Source organism: Microcaecilia unicolor, chromosome 7 (assembly GCF_901765095.1).
Source record: "Microcaecilia unicolor chromosome 7, aMicUni1.1, whole genome shotgun sequence".
NCBI lineage: Eukaryota > Metazoa > Chordata > Amphibia > Gymnophiona > Siphonopidae > Microcaecilia > Microcaecilia unicolor.
In genome coordinates, this window is record NC_044037.1 from 101127792 (window position 1) to 101148449 (window position 20658).

General features: G+C 40.8%; 1 protein-coding gene across 1 annotated transcript in view; it reads left to right on the forward strand.

The window, feature by feature from the left end:
* LOC115475058 (trichohyalin-like) overlaps positions 1-20658 on the forward strand; it is a 79972-nt gene that overhangs the window by 28254 nt on the left and 31060 nt on the right. The window contains exons 3-5 of the mRNA XM_030210796.1: positions 10409-10487; positions 10703-10877; positions 11582-19506. Coding sequence (XP_030066656.1) covers positions 10409-10487; positions 10703-10877; positions 11582-19506 — 8179 coding nt within the window. The remainder of the gene's footprint in view (positions 1-10408; positions 10488-10702; positions 10878-11581; positions 19507-20658) is intronic.

Sequence of the window (20658 nt, forward strand, 5' to 3'; positions counted from 1 at the left end):
GGCTGTTTATATGATGGTCCATTAACTTTTATGTTGATAATGGTTTTTGGATATATGTTTTAGTGCTTATTCTATAGAGGCAGTATAACTATGAACCTTTATAAAATAGCCTCCCCAAAAGCTCCTGCACAAAGTTACAGAGTGGAGGCAATATGAAGACAATTTTCAGAGGAATTTACCAAGCTAATTAAGCACTTGGTAAATCTCTCAGTTGAAAATCATTCAGCACTCAGTGGCTAAAAGTATGCGTAACTGTTCCCTTCTACAGGGCACTTCCTGGAAAGACTTGAGTCCACCTTCATTGCTGATGAGTGTCTATGCTAGTCACAGTGTCTGGAACATGGATCTTAGGATGATGGATAGCCACAGCTGTGAGGCCCAACAGAATTAATCAAGGGCCCTTTAACTAAAGGGCTGGTGTACGACAATGGGGCTTGCCGCATGCCAATCCGGAACTACCACTGGGCTACCTCAGGAGCCCAGCGGTAGTTCCTACCCCCAGTGCATGCCATTTCTGGTACTTCAAAAATAATTTCTATTTTTGCAGACCCGGTGCTTACCCAGCAGTAATCAGGCAGTGCCGTGTGCTGCTCGGTTACCGCCGGGCTAGCAAAGAAGCCCTTTCCGCCACCTCAATGGGTGGCGGTAATTGCTCCCCCCCACCAAAAAATGGCCACACAGCCAGTGGTTCACTTACCGCATGGCCATTTCTTTATGAGAAAAAAAGACAGCCTTTTACCCACATGCTGATGCTAACGCAGGCTCCCTTTTACCACAGCTTTGTAAAAGGACTCCTCAGTTTCTCAAAGAAAAGTATCTAAGCACTGAGTGTTGCTCCAAACAAACAAAAAAAAATTAACTTTAGTGAAACAAAAGGCAGCAAAATAACAGAAAAAGCTCTCCATGTAGAAAAATGGTCTGTAAAATTTTGTCCAAGCTTCACCAAAATTATGAAGGTCAAATTGAAGTGCCAAATTAGAGAAAATCCACACAGTATAATTTTAGATTCTTGATATAACGCCTTTCTGTGGTATAATCAAAGCGGTTTACATATTAAGCACATAAGCACTGCCATACTGGGAAAAGACCAAGGGTCCATCAAACCCAGCATCCTGTCTCCGACAGCGGCCAATCCAAGCTTCAAGAACCTGGCAAAATGCAAAAAAAAAAAAATGTTTTAATAATGTTCAATGGACTTTTCCTTCAGGAACCTGTCCAAACCCCCCTTAAACTCTATAAGGCCAGCTGCTGTCACTACATTCTCCGGCAACGAGTTCCAGAGTCCAACTACATGCTGAGTAAAGAAAAACTTTCTCCTATTTGTTTTAAATCTACCATATTCTAGCTTCATCTTGTGTCCCCTGGTTCTATTATTGTTTGAAAGTGTAAACAAACGCTTCACATCTGTCCGCTCTACTCCGCTCATTATCTTGTAGACTTCTACCGTATCACCCCTTAGCCGCCTTTTCTCCAAGCTGAAGAGCCCTAACCGTCTTAGCCTTTCCTCATAGGGAAGTCATTTCATCCCTTTTATCATTTTCGTCGCCCTTCTCTGCACCTTCTCCAATTCCTTTATATCTTTTTTGAGATGCGGCGACCAGAATTGGACACAATATTCGAGGTGCGGTCGCACCATGGAGCGATACAACAGCATGATAACATCCTCCTGTTTGTTTTCCATCCCTTTCCTAATAATACTCAACATTCTGTGTGCTTTCTTAGCCGCCGCAGCACACTGAACAGAAGTTTTCAACGTCTTATCAACAATGACTCCCAGATCCCTTTCTAGGTCTGTGACTCCTAACGCGGAACCTTGCATGACATAGCTGTAATTCGGGTTCCTCTTGCCCACATGCATCACTTTGCACTTGTCAACATTGAACTTCATCTGCCACTTGGACGCCCAATCCCTTAGTCTCGCGAGGCCCTCCTATAATCTTTCACACTCCTCCTGCGAGTGTACATACAGGTACTGTATTTTCACTGTTCCTATTCTGTAAATACCCATATTTTGGTTGTGTCCCTAGTGGATTCACAGTTTAACTCTCTCTCTCTTGATCTCTCCCTTCCTAGAATCACTTGAGTCCTCTTCTCCCATACACAAGTGCAGAAAATACATGCCAGCTGATATTCAAAGCGAGTTAACCGGCTGGAAACAGCTGACGACTGGTGAACTCGCTTGTTCGTGGCTCTCTGGTAATTTTCAGTGGCACTTAACTGGCTATATCAAAATAGAGTCCAGTTATGGCCCGATATTCAGAGGTAACTGGCCAGGATTAACGGATAAATAAGACCGCATAAATAGCTGGCCTACCTTTTTCTGCTAAACCATGGCCGGTTATGTCTGAATATTAACTTAACCGGTCATGCACCAGCGGGCTTAAAAAAATGGATATTCAGTGCTGAAGACTGGACAGGGCCTGGCATTGAATTTTCGGTTTTAGCGCTGGCGGCTGAATATCAGGGGATGGTTACTGTTCTTTATCACCAAATATACCATTTTATCCCAGAGATCTGGGGTGGGGGAGAACACTTTTCAGATCATTTTAGACAGACAAGTTCCTCCTAGAACTCTCCCTTTAACTTTTCAAGTAGAGAATGTGTGCACCTCAGCCTAGGGATGGATCACAAGCTTGTAGGCCCATGGGCCAACTACCACATAAGGCCCCCTCCCCCTTCCAGCTTGCATCTTCCAAGTACATAATTGTACTGCCCATCACACAAGAAACACAATATACATGCAACTGTGCAAGTGTTTTAAATTTATACAAGTACGCGGGGTGATCCAGGAAATTGTAGACCAGTAAGCCTGACCACAGTGCAGGGTAACGTGAGTGAAATAAAACTACAGAACACATAGATAAACATGGTTTAATGGGACAGATTCACTATGGATTCAGCTAAGGAAAGTCTTGACTTACCAATATGCTTTATTTCTTTGAAGGTGCAAATAAACATGTGGTAAAAGGTGAGCTGGTTGATGCAGTGTATCTAGATTTTCAGAAAGCTTTTGACAAAGTTCTTCATGAGAGACTCCTGAGAAAGTTAAAGAGTCATGGGATAGGAGGCAAAGTTCTGTTGTGTATTAGCAATTGGTTATTGAATAGAAAACATAGGGTAGGGTACAACAGTAGTACAATGTACTAAGATTGTGAGTCCACTAGGGACAGACCCGGTACCTGTAAAATGAAACTGTAAACCGCTTAGGTCTAAGCAGTATATAAATACTGAAATGAATGAATGAAATGGCCCTTTCTTTCAATGGAGGAGGGTGAATAGAAGAGTGCCACAACGATCTGTTCTGGGACCAGTGCTATTTAACTTATTTATAAATGATCTGGAAACTGGAATGATGAGTGAGGTGATTAAATTTGCAGATGACATAAAACTATTCAAGGTTGTTAAAACACATGCAGATTGTGAAAAATTGCAGGAAGACCTTAGGAATTTGGAAGACTTTGCAAACAAATGGCAGATGAAATTTAATGTAGACAAATGCAAAGTGATGCACATTGGGAAGAATAATTTGAATCATTGTTACCCGATGCTAGGTAAAGATCTAGAAAAAGAACTAGGTGTCAATGTAGACAATACACTGAAATTTTCTTCCCAGTGTGTGGCAGCGGTGGCAAAAAAACAAACAGGATGGTAGGAATTATTAGGAAACGGATGCAAAATAAGACCAAGAATATTATAATGCCTCTGTATCGCTCCATGGTGCAACCTTGCCTTGAGTATTGCATTCAGTTCTGGTCGCCATATCTCAAGAAAGATATAGTGGAATTAGAAAAGGTTCAAAGAAGAGAGACCAAAATGATAAACCCCTCTCATATGAGGAAAAGCTAAAGAAGTTAGGGCTTTTCAGCTTGGAAAAGAGATGAGGGGAGATATGATTGAGGTCTACAAAATCCTGAGTGGTGTAGAATGAATAAAAGCGATTCAGGATGCACTGGGCAGGGCTGAGCGCCACCATTTTCCAGGTGGCGCCAATGGAAGAGGAGGGAGGTCACCTCTCTCCTCCAACTGCAGTTAGGGGGGTAGGGAAGGGTTTAGAAGCAGAGGCTATCCCAAGAAACATATCGAAACTGGCTTTCAGAGAGCAATGTTTGAAGACAGAGATGCTCTACTTGCCCCCAAACTTGACAAACAAGTCCCTGACATTGTTTGTACACTTAAGTTCTCACATCTGGCGAGACACATTCAATCCTCTATCAGACGTCATTGGCACATTTTAGAGGGACATGAATGCTTTAAAGACAAACATCTAGTCATTGCTTATTCCCAGGAGAAGAATCTCAGAGAATTTTTGGTTCCCTCGTGCCTTCCAGAGACTGTGTCAAATAATGCAGACAGTGTACCTTGGGGACATATGCAGTGTGGAAAATGTAGCGTTTGCGAACACACCATGGAGATTACAGAATTTTTAAATCCAAGCACACAAAAAATATATATATATTGAGACATGTTTCAGATTGTACCACTTCCAATGTTACTTATGCCTTCACGTGTCCCTGTCCTCGTGTCTATATTGGTAAGACCAAGAGACCAGTCAAAACCAGAATTATTGAACACCGCAGCTGTTTGAGGAGAGAAGTTGTATCAGCACCTTTGGTAGCACACTGGCCTCTTATAAAACGGACATACTGTGAACATGTCCCTTTTGACTTCACGGAAGTGTTTTTGAATACGCTGAGCCTTTTTCCTGCATTGGCAGTGGTAAGTCTTTCATCACTTTTTACTTTTCTTGCGACTATACATCCAAAGAGCGGATTCTTTGTCCTTGTTTTGAAAAAACTCTTTTATTTTTCAACATTAGGTCCTGCATCAATTATTATTTTTAGTTTTAAACAGCACAGGACAAAACTTGCACAATCCATTTTGTGTATTTGCATCATAGACTTTTTCATTATATTCGTATCTTTTCTAAGTGCAGAATAACGGAGGTTCTGTGTCCTTATCAAATTTTGTATCAGTTTTTACAAACAAGCCTTTTTGAACATTTGTGCTCTGATACAATACATTGTACTTTATAAAAAAAAATTCTTTTGAAATATTGGTGTTTTTCTGGCCAGGATGTGCGTAGACATTTCTCTTGATACCAACTTTCTTTATGCCTGCCATGTTGCCATGAATAACTGAGCATTTTCTGCTTTATCTATAGGATTATCATTGTAGCAGATGCCTTGTTTTCATTCTATTTGTGCTTAACATTGGTATATCTATATATCACAAGGTCAGTTTATCTATGATACTTTTACTCATATGGTTACATCATACATATTATATATTATTCACTAATTGATTTTAAGTGTGTTTTATTTATTTTATTTCACTGGGTTTTTGAGGTTTAATTTCATTATACTTCATTTTGATGTTTTGTCCGCTAATGTTTAAATATCATCCTTCTTCTAATTGGTTATCTACAACACCTATATTGTCTGTTAGATTTTTAATAATTTTTTAATAATTTAAGTATTTTTTGTATAAAAATTACATAATTGAAAAATATATGTATATATGTATGAGTATATGCATTTTTATGTGTATGTATTTTTATGTATATATTCTAGCATTTCTGCAATACACTATTTTTTATGCAATTTATATTCAGTACACATTTAATTTTTTATACCTGTTTTAATTTTTATCTTTAGATTTTACATTTTTGTTTGTATGTTTGTTTCATTATCATTGTTTGGTTTTATTTCATAGACTCCTGAGGAAGGCGCTTTTTGTGCCGAAACACGGCTGTGTCGAGTCGAGTGTATATTTTAATAAAGAGATTGTTCCTAACTCACGTCGCATACTGGTGTTGTTGAAGAGCCCACTCCTCCTACTCCCCCCTTTCCTCAAACACTTGTTCCTCAGCAGCATGTTAGCATTTTGAGTTGTGATTATGGTTGGATGACCATTTGGGGGGGGGGGGAGGAGGGGGGGTGGAAGCACTATTTCTTTACGTTACTTTCAAATCATGCTATGACATCCACTAAGAGCAGGACATCAGGCAAGAATACCATGAGACAGTATTCAACCCAGAAAGGGGGATACAGAAGTGAGGCATGTCATCTCATTCATCTCAGAGGAGGTTAGTTGGAAGTTACAGCCACACTCATGGGAGGGTAGCTGCAACCTCAGGCCTTGATCTGGGACAGAGGTGTTATGACTTACTATTTGCCTATTAGCCACATGGAAAACTGAACATGAAATTTGCATTATTAAATAAATATGTTTACAAAGGAATACAGGTGCCCTGTTTATAATACTTACGTTGAGCCCTGAGGCACTGTCGCACACTCCAGATTATATCGGGGTGGTCCCGCCGTACACGGCGGAACCTTCTCCTCAGGGACTCCAGATCCCAATGTATGCCAAAACGTCTGTAAGAAACAAGTTTGTACACCAGGAGTCAGGGGATGGCCCTTCTTGCCTTCACAAAATAAAATCATTTGGCAGCCAGATTGTACAGACACACAACACTGATGATGGGGGGGGGGGGGGGGGGGGGGGGGAACGGACATGACTTTGGTACAGGTGATGTCATTGAGGCGGACATGAGGACAGAGAGTACTGTCTGTGTGCAGTATTGTTGGGAAGTGAGAATGTTTTTCCTTTCTAGTACATTGATTCTATTAATGAATGTGCGTGTTCACATACTGATTACCATTGAATGCAGACTAAAGTTAGTGCTTACATTGCTGAGGGAGCTCTTATATGTGTAGCTACAGGAGGGGTACTTGATAGGCCAGGATTGGAGGGGGGGAAACAAACAGTTACCTTTGTAAACTATCTCTTATACGACTCCAGGCTCATATTGAGACAGTCCTGGGAGGCAGGTGATGGTGGTACATGAAAAGGCACAGCTCGATGAGTCTTAGATTTCCAGCCATGCTGAAATTTGGCTTTCGCCGCAAAGACATGTTTGTCAGTGAATAACAGTTGGAAAACATGCATCGCCTTATATGGACGTCCATGCGTGATGGACGTCCTTACATGCACAGTTCCAGATATGGACGACCATCCCATATATATTGGCGAGTTAGCACGTGGACATCCTGGCATATATAAAGGGTCCTCACGTGGATGTCCATGACTTGTATGGACTTCCATGACGTGCATGGACCGTCGTCACGCATGCGGGGCCTTATCTGGTTGAGTACATGTTCACACGTGCGGAACCTTCCTTATATGGATTATTATCAAGCATACAAATCTCTTCATATATACATAATAAAATATGTATGCTCCTTATATTTCCCGTACCTGCATGTTCCGCAAGTACAGTGCATGTAGTTGCGGACATCCAGATACGGGAAATATAAGGAACATTCATAAGTGCAAAGTACAGTAACAAGGACGTGTTTCTCACAGAAGTGCCGAAGGATGTCCATCGTACAGGCCCGCCAAAGGATGGTGGGCCTGTAAGATGGACGTCCTCCAGAAGTTCTGTGAGAAACACGTCCTTGTTACTGTACTTTGCACTTATGAATGTTCCTTATATTTCCCGTATCTGGATGTCCGCAACTACATGCACTGTACCTGCGGAACAACCAAGTACATCAGAGAAGTCCAAAGTATAGTAATAAGGATGTCTTTCTCGTAGAACCGCCAAAGGACTCGTATGGCAAATGTTGGCAAGTAGAAAACATGTCTTGGGGACGTCCTTTGGCAGTTCTGGAAGATGGGCGCCCTTTTTTTTTATTATACTTTGGACGTCCTTGACTTGGGTGTTTCGCACTGCGATAATGGAATGTCTAAGGACGTCCATACTATTTTTCGATTATACCTACCTGATTTTGGACGACTTTGCGAGGATGCCCTAATTCATACTTGGACGACCTTTCGAAAATGTCCCTCTTTGTCTCATTAATTCATGCTTATGTATATGCTCTGTAATTTTGTTCTTTATAGTAGTCTCTGCTATTTTGCCCTGCACTGACATCATGTTCACTGGTCTATAATTTCCCAGATCACCTCTGGAACCCTTTTTAAAAATTGGCGTTACATTGGCCACCCTCCATTCTTCTGGTATCATGCTTGATTTTAAAGATAAATTACATATTACTAACAATAGCTCTGCAAGTTCATTTTTCAATTCTATCAGTACTCTGGGATGTATACCATCAGGTCCAGGTGATTTGCTACTCTTCAGTTTGTCAAATTACTCTATTACATCTTCGAGGTTTACAGAGATTTGTTTCAGTTTCTCTGACTCATTAGCACTGAATACCATTTCTGGGATTGGTATGTCTCCCACATCTTCATCGGTGAAAACTGAAACAGTGAATTCATTTAATCTTTCCACTATGGCCTTGTCTTCCCTGAGAGCCCTTTTTACCCCTTGGTCATCTAGTGGTCTAGCTCATTCTTATACCTGCTTTTTGCTTCTAATAGACCTAAAAAGTAAAGGTTTTTACTTTGTGTTTTTGCTCCATCACAATTTTTTTTTCAAAGTCTCTCTTTGCCTTTTTTATCAGCACTTTGCATTTGACTTGCCATTCCTTATGCTGTTTCCTATTATTTTCAGGCAGATCCTTCTTCCATTTTCTGAAGGATTTTCTTTAGCTGTAATAGCTTCCTTCACCTAACTTTTTAACCTTGCTGGCTGTTGTTTGGCCTTCCTTCCTCCTCTTTTAATATATGGATTACTAGTGAAAAAGACCCGTTTCTGGAACGAATGAAACAGGCACTAGCAAGGTTTTCCTGGGAGTGTGTATGTTTGAGAGAGAGAGCCAGAGTGAATGTGCGGGTGTGTGACAGAGTGAGACTGTCTGTGTGACAGTGTGTGTGTGAGAATGAGAGTGTGTGACAGGGCCCCCTCCCCTGTTCCTAATACCCCTCACCCAGTTCCCTCCCCTCCTTTTCCTCCACCTTCCTACACTTTGGGTTCCTTAAGGCTTTCAAAAGTCTATGTACCCCCGTGGCCCTAACGCCCAGTATCTGGATACCCCACCGCTTTCCTCCTCACCCCTCCCCCAAGATGTAATACTTTCACATCCTTCATTTTTTTAAAAAAAGTGTCCTATCTACCCTGTGTACAAATGCCCGGCATTCAGATTGTGTTCCTCTCGTAAATTTTCATTTCTTTCATTCATTCAGAACTTGCCCCCCCCCCTGAACACTTTTGGTTCCTTCAGTCTTTTAAAACTGTCCTATGTACCCTGTGTGCTAATGGCCAGCATTGAGATTGTTTTCCTGTCCCAAATTTGCATGTCTTTCAGTCATTCACAACTCCCCCCCCCCCTTCTCCAGTTTAACACTTTCGTTTCCTTCAGTCTTTTAAAACTCTCCTATCTACCCTGTGTCTTTCAGTCATTCACAACTCCCCCCCCTTATCCAGTTTAACAGTTTCCTTCAGTCTTTTAAAACTCTCCTATCTACCCTGTGTCCTAATGGCCAGCATTCAGATTGTTTTCCTTTCCCAATTGTTCATGTCTTTCAGTGGTTCAGAACTCCCCCCTCCCTCCATTTAACACTTTCGGTTCCTTCAGTCTTTTAAAACTCTGCTATCAACCCTGTGTCCTAATGGCCAGCACTCAGATTGTTTTGCTTTGCCAAATTGTCTGTCACTGAGGTCACTGAGGTCAGAGCGTGCCTGCCTAGCAGACCACTTCTGGCAGGCACGGTCCCAAGCACATCCTGTTGGAGGTGAGAATTATTATATAGGATAGGATATGTGGTCAGGCCTTCCAGGATGTTATTTTTAAACAGCATCCATGCCTAATGTAAAGTTTTAACCATTCTCCTCATTTTGTCATAGTCTCCTTCTTGAAAGTTAAATGCTAACGAATTGGATTTCCTGTGTGAACTTACTCCAGAGATTATATCAAATCTGACCATGTTATGATCACTATTATCAAGTGGCCTCAGCACCATTATCTTCTGCACCAGATCATGTGCTCCACTAAGGACTAGGTCTAGAATTGTTCCTCCTCTTGTTGGTTCCTGAACCAGCTGCTCCATAAAGCAGTTCTTGATTTCATCAAGGAATTTTACTTCCCTAGCATGCCCTGATTTATATTTACCCAGTTAATATCAGGATAATTGAAATCACCTTTTATTATTGTGTTTCCTAGTTTATTAGCCTCCCTAATTTCTGATAACATTTCTACATCTGTCTGTTCATCGTGACTAGGTGGACAATAGTAGACTCCTATCACTAACCTTTTCCCTTTTACACATGGAATTTCTATCCATAGGGATTCCAATATGTGTTTTGTGTCCTGTAGAACTTTTAGTCTATTCAATTCAAGGCCCTTCTTAAAAATTCTGCAGGCCACAAAACACATGTTTTGTAAAATGAATAGATTGTGTCCTTTTTTCGGACTGCTGTTTTGCATGTTCTGTTGTTTGATATATTGATAATACAGATTTCAAATAATCAAGAATTAACAGTGTTTGTTTCTCACAGAAACAGTGAGGAATGTCATGTGGATAGAGAGAAGAGGCAGAAGGAGCCTCCAGAAGTCTGTGATTTCTCTTGTGCACAGGTATGAGCACTGTCTAGGTGTAATCTTCAAGAACCTGAGATTATCTTTAAGCATTCAAGGATGATGGTTTAAGATTAGAGTGACAGGGTTCAGAATTAAGGTCTGGACTCAGAGCTGAAGGACAATTGATCAGGGTTCAGATTATAAGGCCAGGGTTAGATGGGTTTTAGTTTTGCTATTGTTGTGAGTGTATCTCTCTTTCTTTCTGACTTCAGGTCTCCCAGTCAATGTTGGACCTATGCACTCAGAAGAGTCACATAGAGCATACATCTTCTATTCAGTTGCATAGTGACTATACAATCAGGCTGTGTGACCTCAGAGATGCCTGTGAGGAAACATTCCCCACTAGAGCCACAGGGGACTCAGAAATACCCATTGTTTATGGCTCAGGTAAGAGCTCTGTATCACCCAAAGGAACAGATGTATTGGGGAGAGGAAAAAAGGCATTAACAGGGCAATGCTATAATTAGGCATTAACATTTACAAACACAAATGTTTAGAATATTATCATTTTCAATTGCTAGCATACCACCTAAGAGCTCTTCTGTAAATACCCACATTCTGCCTATGTGCTAGTCTGTAAAATGGCTCCTATATGCTCATACTTTGAAGGTGGGAGTACATGTGGGCAGAGTCTATGCAGAGTGTGGGCGAGGTGCATGGTTACATGTGTAAATTAGACTACTGTAATTTACATGTGTGTGTGTGTGTTTTTTTTTTTTTAAGCAATCTAGGCACAAGCATTTAGACCAGCTCTATGGCTGGTATAAGTTGTCATGCCTAAAATATATGCACATATTTTTCCTGCTTTGTTAATATTCTATGAAGGAAATTAGGCTCCAAATGACACCTAAAAATAGGTTTCCATTTAAAGAATTGCCCTCTAATTATATCTTTTCCCATTCCCGCCACATTTTACCCCATCCTGCTTTCTCTTCTATCCCACCCTATTATTCCATGTTTTAACTCATTTCTCCTGCCTTTAACCCCTTTTCCATGCACAGTGCTTTGTTTGAGCTGTTTTTTACCCTGTTCCTTCTGCAAAGTATCCCACTACCTCATATCTTATTTCATCTCCGTTTTTTGGTTTTCAGGGACAGAAACCTTGCATACAGAGCCTGAATCTCTTGAAGACTTGCAGTGTGAATATCTTACACAATCTAAAGATGAAAATAGGGAAGAAGAGGAAGTCCACGGCAAAGAAGGACCCATGAGGAAAACATTTACTCATTCAAAGGAGGAAGTGGAGTTAAAGCAGTCAAAGAATAGGGAAGAACCTATGAGGAAACCTTCAAAAGAAATAGGTTACCTACCAAGGGAAGAAGGAATGATAAAAGGGAAAGAAGACCAATCTTTAAAGGAATCAAATAATTCAAAGCAGAACAAGAATGAAATATACCTGAGAAACGGAAGACAAAGAGCTCTCAATCACTCAGTAGAAGAAGAAGATGAAGAAGAAGGGAGAGAGAAAAGGTTTCCAGCTTTCCAGAAGGAGAAAGAACAAAGCCAGTTGACACAAAAGAAAGAGGATGGCTGTAAATGGACAATAGAAAATCTAGTAAAAGAAGAAGAGAAATATTCAAGTGTGATAGATCATTTAACACAAGATCGTTTAACACTGGATCTTGCAACACAAAAGGAAGGGGAAAAATCTCTGAGCACACCTAATAATCTAATATATGAGATAAAAGAATCCTTGAGAGAAGCAGATCAACAACCACATTTGAAAGAACATGTGAACTCTCAGAATGAAGTTTATCTAACAAAGGAGGACAAACTTCCCTGGGACCATCAGCAGCCATCACAGCAAAAAAATGAAGAGGAGGAGGAGAAAAAGGAAGAATCATTACAGGAACCATTTCTGAAGGAACCATCAGATTCATCTAATAGGGAAGAGGAAGATATTCAACTAAGAGAATCAATCCCTCTATCACAAAAGAAAGAGGAAGAACATTTACTGAGGGAGCCAGCTCATCCATATGAAGATAAAAAAGAGACACCATTGAGGGAATCATCCTATCTTTCTGAAGAGGAGAAGGAAAATACACTACTGGAGGAGGAAATCTATCATATTGAAGAGAAAGAAAAAGAGATTTCACTGAGTGAAAAGTATCATTCATATGAAGATTTGGAGGAAGAGACACTACAGAGACAATTCTATCTCTCTGTACAAAAAGGAAATGAGACCACCTTAACAGAGTTCCTTTGTCTGTTACAAGAGACAGAGAAAGAAATAGCACAAAAGAAGCCATCGCATCCATTTAAAAAGGAAAAGGAAGATATTCCAGTGAAGGAGTCATACCATTCATCTGAAAACAAGGAGGAAGAAATACCACCAAGTGAATCAATTTCTTTATCACAGGAGACAGAGCAAAAGATTACACTTAGGGAGTCATCCCATCCACTTAAAAAAAAAGAAGATACTCCAGTGAGGGAGCCACATTATGCCAATGAAGAGGATGAGATAGAGAAACTAGTTCATGAACCAATCTCTAGATCACAGGAAATGGGGAAAGAAATGTTCCTGATTGAGCAAAGCCAACAGTTTGAAGATAAGGAGGCAGAAACACCTCTATGGGCGCCATGTTATACATTTGATGAGATGAATGAAGAAACAGCAATGAGAAAGCCTTTTCATCCAACTAAAAAGGAGGAGGAAGAGAGAGCACTAACAGAGCCATTCCCTCTATTACAGATTACAGATAACACAAAAGAACTGAGAAAACCATCAAACACATCTGAAGATGAGACATTACCAAGAGAGACATCCTATCCATCTGAAGAGAAGGAAGAGACACCACTGATGGGACCAATTTCTCCATCACAGGAGACAGAGAAAGAGATACCAATAAGTAATTTACACCATCAATCTGACAAGGAGGAGGAGGCATGGACATCACAAGAGGAACCTTACCTTATATATGAAGATATAGAACTAGAAACATTATTGAAAAAACCCTTCCACCAGTATCAAAAGAAAGATAAATCACTGGAGGGGCCATCCCCTCTATGGGAGCTATCCTATCCATCTAAAGAAGAGGAGGTGGAGGAGACCCCTTTGAGAGATGTTTACTGTCACTATGAAGAGAAGAAAGAGGAGATACCATTTCAAGAGTCATCCTATCTATCCAAAGAGAAAAATGATACACCAACCTGCAAAACATCCTATGCACCTGAAGAGAAGGGAGACAAATCATCAAGGGAGCCATTATCTTCATCAAAAGAAATAGAAAAAATGACACAACTGAAAGAGACATCCCATCCTTCTGAGAAGGAGGAGGAAGAGTCATCATCAACAGATGAAAACCATCAACTTAAAGAGAGAGAGGAAGATACACCACTGAGGAAGAAATGCTATTCACATGAAGAAATGGAAGATGAGATATTATTTCAGGAACAATTCCATTCATCTGAAGAGAAGGAAGAGATATCAGTGAGAGAGTCACACCATCTCTTACAGGAGAAAGAAGAGTCTCTAATGAGGAAACCATTACATTCATTTGAAGAAAAGAAAGAAGGAGTACCACTGCAGGAGCCATTTTATCCCTCTGAAGAGAATCAGAATGGAATGCTATTAAAAAATTCATATCACCCCCCTGAAGAGTTGGAGGAAGGTAGTTTACTGAGAAAGCCAACCCATTCATCTGAAGATGATGAGGAAGAAACATCATTGAATGGACCAATCCTTTCTGCACAGGAAACAGAGAAAGAGATGCCAATTAGCAAGTCAGACCAACAATTTGGAGAGAAAGAAGCAGAGATATCACTAAAGGAACCATACCATGCACATGAAGAGGTGGAGAAAGAAACACCATTGAAAGAATCCTACCATCTACTTGAAGAGGAAGAGAAATTCCTTGAAGAGCCTGTCCCTCTATCACAGAATAGAGAGAAACAGCTGCAGCTAAGGGAGCCATCCAAATCACTTAAAGAAGAAGAGGAGGAAACTCCTCTGCAAAACTTGTCCCATCCCTATAAAACGGAGGAAGAGGAGATATCAATCAAAGAGTCATCCTATCTATTTGAAGAGAAAAAAGATTCACCAGCATACACCTATGCATTTGAAGAGAAGAAGAAAGACAAACCAGTGAAGGAGCCAAAGTCTCCATCTAATGTAAAAGAGAAAAAGACACTAATGATAGACCCATGCCATTCATCTGAAGAAGAAGAAGGTACACCATCAACAGAGGAAAGCCATTCATTTAAAGAGAGAGAGGAAAATACATCACTGAGGAAGAAATACCATTCTTGTGAATTGCTAGAAGAAGAAAGATCACCACAAGAACAATTCAATTCATCTGAAATGAAGGATGAAGAGACATCTCTAAGAGAGTTACTCCTAGTGCAGCAGCCATATTTTTCATCTGAAATGAATCAGAAAGAAATGTTACTGAGAAAGCCATACCATCCATCTGAAGAGTTGGAGGAAAATAGTTCATTAAGTGAGCTGACACATTCATCCAAAGATGATGAGGAAGAGACATCATTGAGCAAACAAAATCTTTTACCACAGGAGGCAGAGGAAGAGATATCTATTAGCCAGTCATACCAGCAACTTGAAGATAAGGAGGCAGAGGCATTGCTAAAGGAAACATACTATGAATATGAAAGCATAGAAAAAGAAAGACCATTAAATATGCCCTCTCATTTATCTGAAGAGAAATCCCTGGAAGAGCTGCTCCCTTTATCACAGAATACAGAGGGAGAGTTACATCTGAGGGAGCCATTCAAGTCATTTAAAGAAGAAGTAGAGAAGGAGGAGGACACACCTCTAACAGATTGGTCTCATCCCTATAAAGAAGAAGAAGAAGTGCCATTGCAAGAGTCTGAAGAGAAAGAGGATAACCTAACATGCAAGTTATCCTATGCAACTGAACAGGAAAAAGAAGAGAAACCACTGAGAGAGCCAATCTCTCCATCAATAGAAACAATTACACCACTGGCTGAGTCTTCTCATTTATTTGAAGAAAAAGATGACGAAACATCTCTGAAAGAGCTACTTCTGTTACAGGAGACTGAAGAAGAAAATGCAATTAAGACACCATCCCATTCATTTGAAGAAAGGCTTGAAGGAATATTATTGAAGGAGCCTTCTCCATCTGAACAGAATCAGAAAGAAATGTTACTGAGTAAGGTAAATCATCCATCTGAAGAGTTGAAGGAAGATAGTTTACTAAGAACACCAACACATTCATCTGAAGCTGAGGAGGAAGGGGCGTCATTGAGCAAACCAGTTTTTTTCTCACAGGAGGCAGAGGAAGAGATGTCAATTAGCCAGTCATATCAGCAACTTGAAGAGAAGGCGGCAGAGGCATCAGTAAAGGAAATATACTATGTATATGAAAAGGTGGAAAAAGAAACACCATTAAATACCTCTGCTTGTTTATCTGAAGAGAAATTCCTGGAGGAGCCACTCCCTCTATCACAGAATACAGAGGGAGAGCTACATCTGAGTGAGCCATCTAAGTCATTTAAAAAAGAAGAAGTAGAGGAGGAGGAGGAAACTGATTTAAAAGATTGGTCTCATCCCTTTAAAGAAGAAGAAGAAGTGCCACTGCAAGAGTCTGAAGAGAAAGAGGATAAATTAACATGTAAGTTGTCCTATATATCTGAACAGGAGAAAGAAGAGAAACCACTGAGAGAGACAATCTCTCCATCAAAAGAAACAATTACACCACTGGCTGAGACTTCTCATTTATCTGAAGAAAAGGTTGAAGAAACATCTCTGAGAGAGCTACTTCTGTTGCAGGAGACTGAGGAAGAGACGCCAATTAAGACACCATCCCATTCATTTGAAGAAAAACTGGAAGGAATATTACTGAAGGAGCCTTCTCCATCTGAACAGAATCTGCTATTGAGGAAGCTATACCATCCATTTGAAGAGATGGAAGAAGATAGTTCACTGAGAGAGCTGACATATTCATCCAAATATGATGAGGAAGAGACATCTTTGAGGAAACCAATTCTATTACCACAGGAGGCAGAGGAAGAGATGTCAATTAGCCAGTCATACCAGCAGCTTGAAGAGAAGGAGGCAGAGACATCGCTAAAGGGACCATTCTATGATTATGGAAATGTGGAAAAAGAAAGACCATTAAATACACCCTCTCATTTATCTGAAGAGAAATCCCTAGAAAGGCCACTCCCTTTATCACAGAATACAGAGGAAGAGTTACATCTGAGAGAGACATTTAAGCCATTTAAAGAAGAAGAAGTAGAGGAGGAGGAGAAGGACACCCCTCTAAGAGATTTGTCTCATCCCTATAAAGAAGAAGATGTGCCATTGCAAGAGTCTGAAAAGAAAGAGGATAAACTAACATGCAAGTTATCCTATGCATCTGAACAGGAGAAAGAAGAGAAACCACTGAGAGATCCAATCTCTCCATCAAAAGAAACAATAACACCACTGGCTGAGTCTTCTCATTTATTTGAAGAAAAGGATGAAGAAACATCTCTGAGAGAGCTAATTCTGTTGCAGGAGACTGAGGAAGAGACTCCAATTAAGACATTGTCCCATTCATTTGAAGAGAAACTGGAAGGAATATTACTGAAGGAGCCTTCTCCATCTGAACAGAATCAGAAAGAGATGCTACTGAGGAAGCTATACCATTCATCTGCAGAGATGGAGGAAGATAGTTTACTAAGAAAACCAACACATTCATCTGAAGCTAAGGAGGAAGGGGCATCATTGAGCAAACTAATTCCTTACTCACAGGACGCAGAGGAAGAGATGTCAATTAGCCAGTCATACCAGCAACTTGATGAGAAGGAGGCAGAGGCATCATTAAAGGGACCATACTATGCATATGAAAAAGTGGAAAAAGAAACACCATTAAATACATCTTCTTGTTTATCTGAAGAGAAATCCCTGGAGGAGCTGCTCCCTCTATCACAGAATACAGAGGGACAGTTACATCTGAGCGAGCCATCCAAGCCATTTAAAGAAGAAGAAGAAGTAGTAGAGGAGGAGGAGACTCCTTTAAAAGATTGGTCTCATCCCTTTAAAGAGGAGGAAGAGGTGCCATTGCAACAGTCTGAAATGAAAGAAGATAAACTAACATGCAAGTTATCGTATGTATCTGAACAGGAGAAGGAAGATAAACCACTGAGAGAGCCAATCTCTCCATCAAAAGAAACAATTACACTACTGGCTGAGTCTTCTCATTTATCTGAAGAAAAGGATGAAGAGACATCTCTGAGACAGTTACTCCTGTTGCAGGAGTCAGAGAAAGAGACTCCAATGAAGACACCATCTTATTCATTTGAAGAAAATGATGAAGGAATATCACTGGAGGAACCTTCTTCATCTAAAGTGAATCTGAAATGGATGCTACAGAGGGAGCCATACATTCCATCTGAAATGATGGAGGAAGATATTTCACTGAAGGAGTTGATCTATTTATCAAAACATGACGAAGAAGCATCATTGAGCAAAACAATTCTTTTGAAACAGGAGGCAGAGAAAGACATGTCAATTAGCCAGTCATACCAGCAATTTGAAAAAAAGGAGGCAGAGGCATCACTAAAGGATAAAAATGTGGAAAAAGAAACACCATTAATTATGCCCTCTCATGTATCTGAAGAGAAATCCCTGGAGGATCCACTCCCTCTATTACAGAATACAGAGGAAGAACTACATCTGAGGGAGCTATCCAAGCCATTTAAAGAAGAAGAGGATGAGATCTCTATGAAAGAATTGCCCCATCCCTATAAAGTGGAGGAGGAGGATATACCATTGCAAAAGTTACCTCATCTATTTGAAGAAAAAGAAAATACAGCAACATGCAAGTCATTCGGTGCATCTGAAGAGGATGATGAACCACTGAAGGAACCAATCTGTCCTTCAAATCAAAAAGAGAACAAAACACCACTGAAAGAGCCATCACATCCATCTGAAGAGGAGAAGGAGGAAGAGACATCATCAACAGTGGAAAACCATTCACTCAAAGAAAGAGAGGAAGAAATATCACTAAGGAAGAACTACTATTCAAGTGAAGAGTTGGAAGGAGACACACCACCACAGGAGCAATTTGATTCACCTGAAGAGAAGGAAGAAGAGGCGATCCCAAGAGAGTCATTCTTTCTGTTCCAGGATACAAAAACAGAGGAAGAGACTCCAAGGAAACCGTCACATTCATTTGATGGAAAGGAGGAAGGAACACCACTAGAGAAGCCTTCTCTATCTGAAGAAAATCAGAAAGGGACATCACTAAGTGAGTGGTACCATTCACCTGTTGAGAAGCAAGAGTATATAATAGTACAAGAATCATCCCATCTATTAGAAGAAAAAGAAGACATACCCCTATGGAGGCAATCCTATTCTTCTGAAGAGGAGGGGGAAGAGACACAGTTGAAGAAGCCAGTTTCTCTTTTACAAGACAAAGAGAAAGAGTCACCTTTCTGGAAGCCAACCCATTTATCTGAAGATGAAAAGATTCTACTAAAGAAGGCAATTCCTGCATCACAAAAGGATTTACTACTAACAGAGTCTTACTATGCATTTAATAATAAGATAGAGGAAATACCAAGTGAGCCCTACCATCCAGTTCAAGAGGTAGAGGAAGAACCACCACAGAGAGAGTCATATCATTCATTTAAAGAAAAAGAGGAGAACCTAGTACTGAAGGAACTAATCCTTCCATATAAAGAAGAGGAAACATCAAAGATGGAGCCATTACATACATGTGAAAAAGAGGAGGAGCTTGTACCAATAAAGAAATCAACTCTATCTGAAAAGCCAGTATTGAAGGGGAATTCTCAACTATCTGATCAAGAGGAGAATGAGACACTTTCACCTGCAGAGAACAAAGAGAGCCCCTTAACAGAGGCATACAATCCATCCATAGACAAGACCACACTGAGAATGGTAGCCTTTTCATCAGGGGAGACAGAAAAAGATGCAGTGTTGAAAGTATCAGTCTATTCATCAACGAAGGACCAGATGGCACCAAGGGATGCAGCCGATTCACCACCAGAGGAGTTGGAGGATAAAGACAAGGCATATGGCTTTCCAGAACAGGTTAGTATTTAGGTTATTCCTTAATATATTTCAATCTGAATATTCCTTCCTTCCCAAGCAAATACAGTTTTCTCAAATATATTCAATTTACTCTCTGTTCAAGGTTGGCTTCAGGATCTTCTTACTGACACACATGGCTTCAACATTTATTGCCTTGAAAGTGAGAGCACACCCTGGGAGTTTCAAGTGAGAAGCTCAGGCCCTGAACTAAGGACTTAGTACTGAATTCAAAATAAAGGTCCCCCATTTGCCTAGTCTAGTCATTCATTTCCATTCCATTAGTACTTTTTCTGTTCAATTCTTGGGTTGGGACTTCAAATCCCTGGGTCAACTAGGACTGGGAATACTCCAGAGGCAGCATTCACAGCTCCCCAGGGTGTAAGGACAATGTTGTTGTAACGTTTGTGAGCCCTTGGCCCAGAGGTGGCCACGTGAGGATTAATCAACCACCTCTGGGTAGAAGAGACCCCGAGTCAAGAGTATCCAAAGAACTGGACTGGAATGCAAGTGGAGGTGAACTAAGGTAGCTTTATTGGCAGCAAAGGAAACATAAGCCAAAAGGGCAAACAAATGGCACAGAAAAACAAGAGAGGGAAAAGAACAATAAGCACCCTAGCTGCACATCCCAACACTAGCTAAAGTAAAGCAAAACATACAGCATACAATAATGCTAAATAGGAGGACAGCCCAGCTGAACTGGAAAAGCAAACCCAAGAACACAAGACGCTAAGTAAAGACCCGCCCCCGTGGGACAACGGAAAGCAAAGGGCACTTAGCTGGAAGCGGTAAGATTGCTGGCAGTCCGATAAAGGTTCATTCTGTCAGGACTGTCATGTAAGCAGCGGGACCCCCGCGGCAAGTTCTCTTGGAAGCAGGAGAGTGTCACAGGTGTGGCCGTGACCACCCTCAACCTTACCTTCTTTCTGGGGGTCAGCAGCTCTGCTGGCTTCTGTCTGTCTTTGTGTTAGTCTTGTCTCTGGCTCTGTGTGCTGATTACTTCACTAGACCTCACCTGTGTGTGCTATGCCTCTCTGGGGAGCCAGCATCTAAGATGGCTGCCACCAGCTCTTTGCCAGCTTCCAAGATGGCTCCTGCTTGTCTTTCCTGTGGGCTCACTTCCTATGTGTGTCAAGCCTCTCTTTGGGGTCAGTG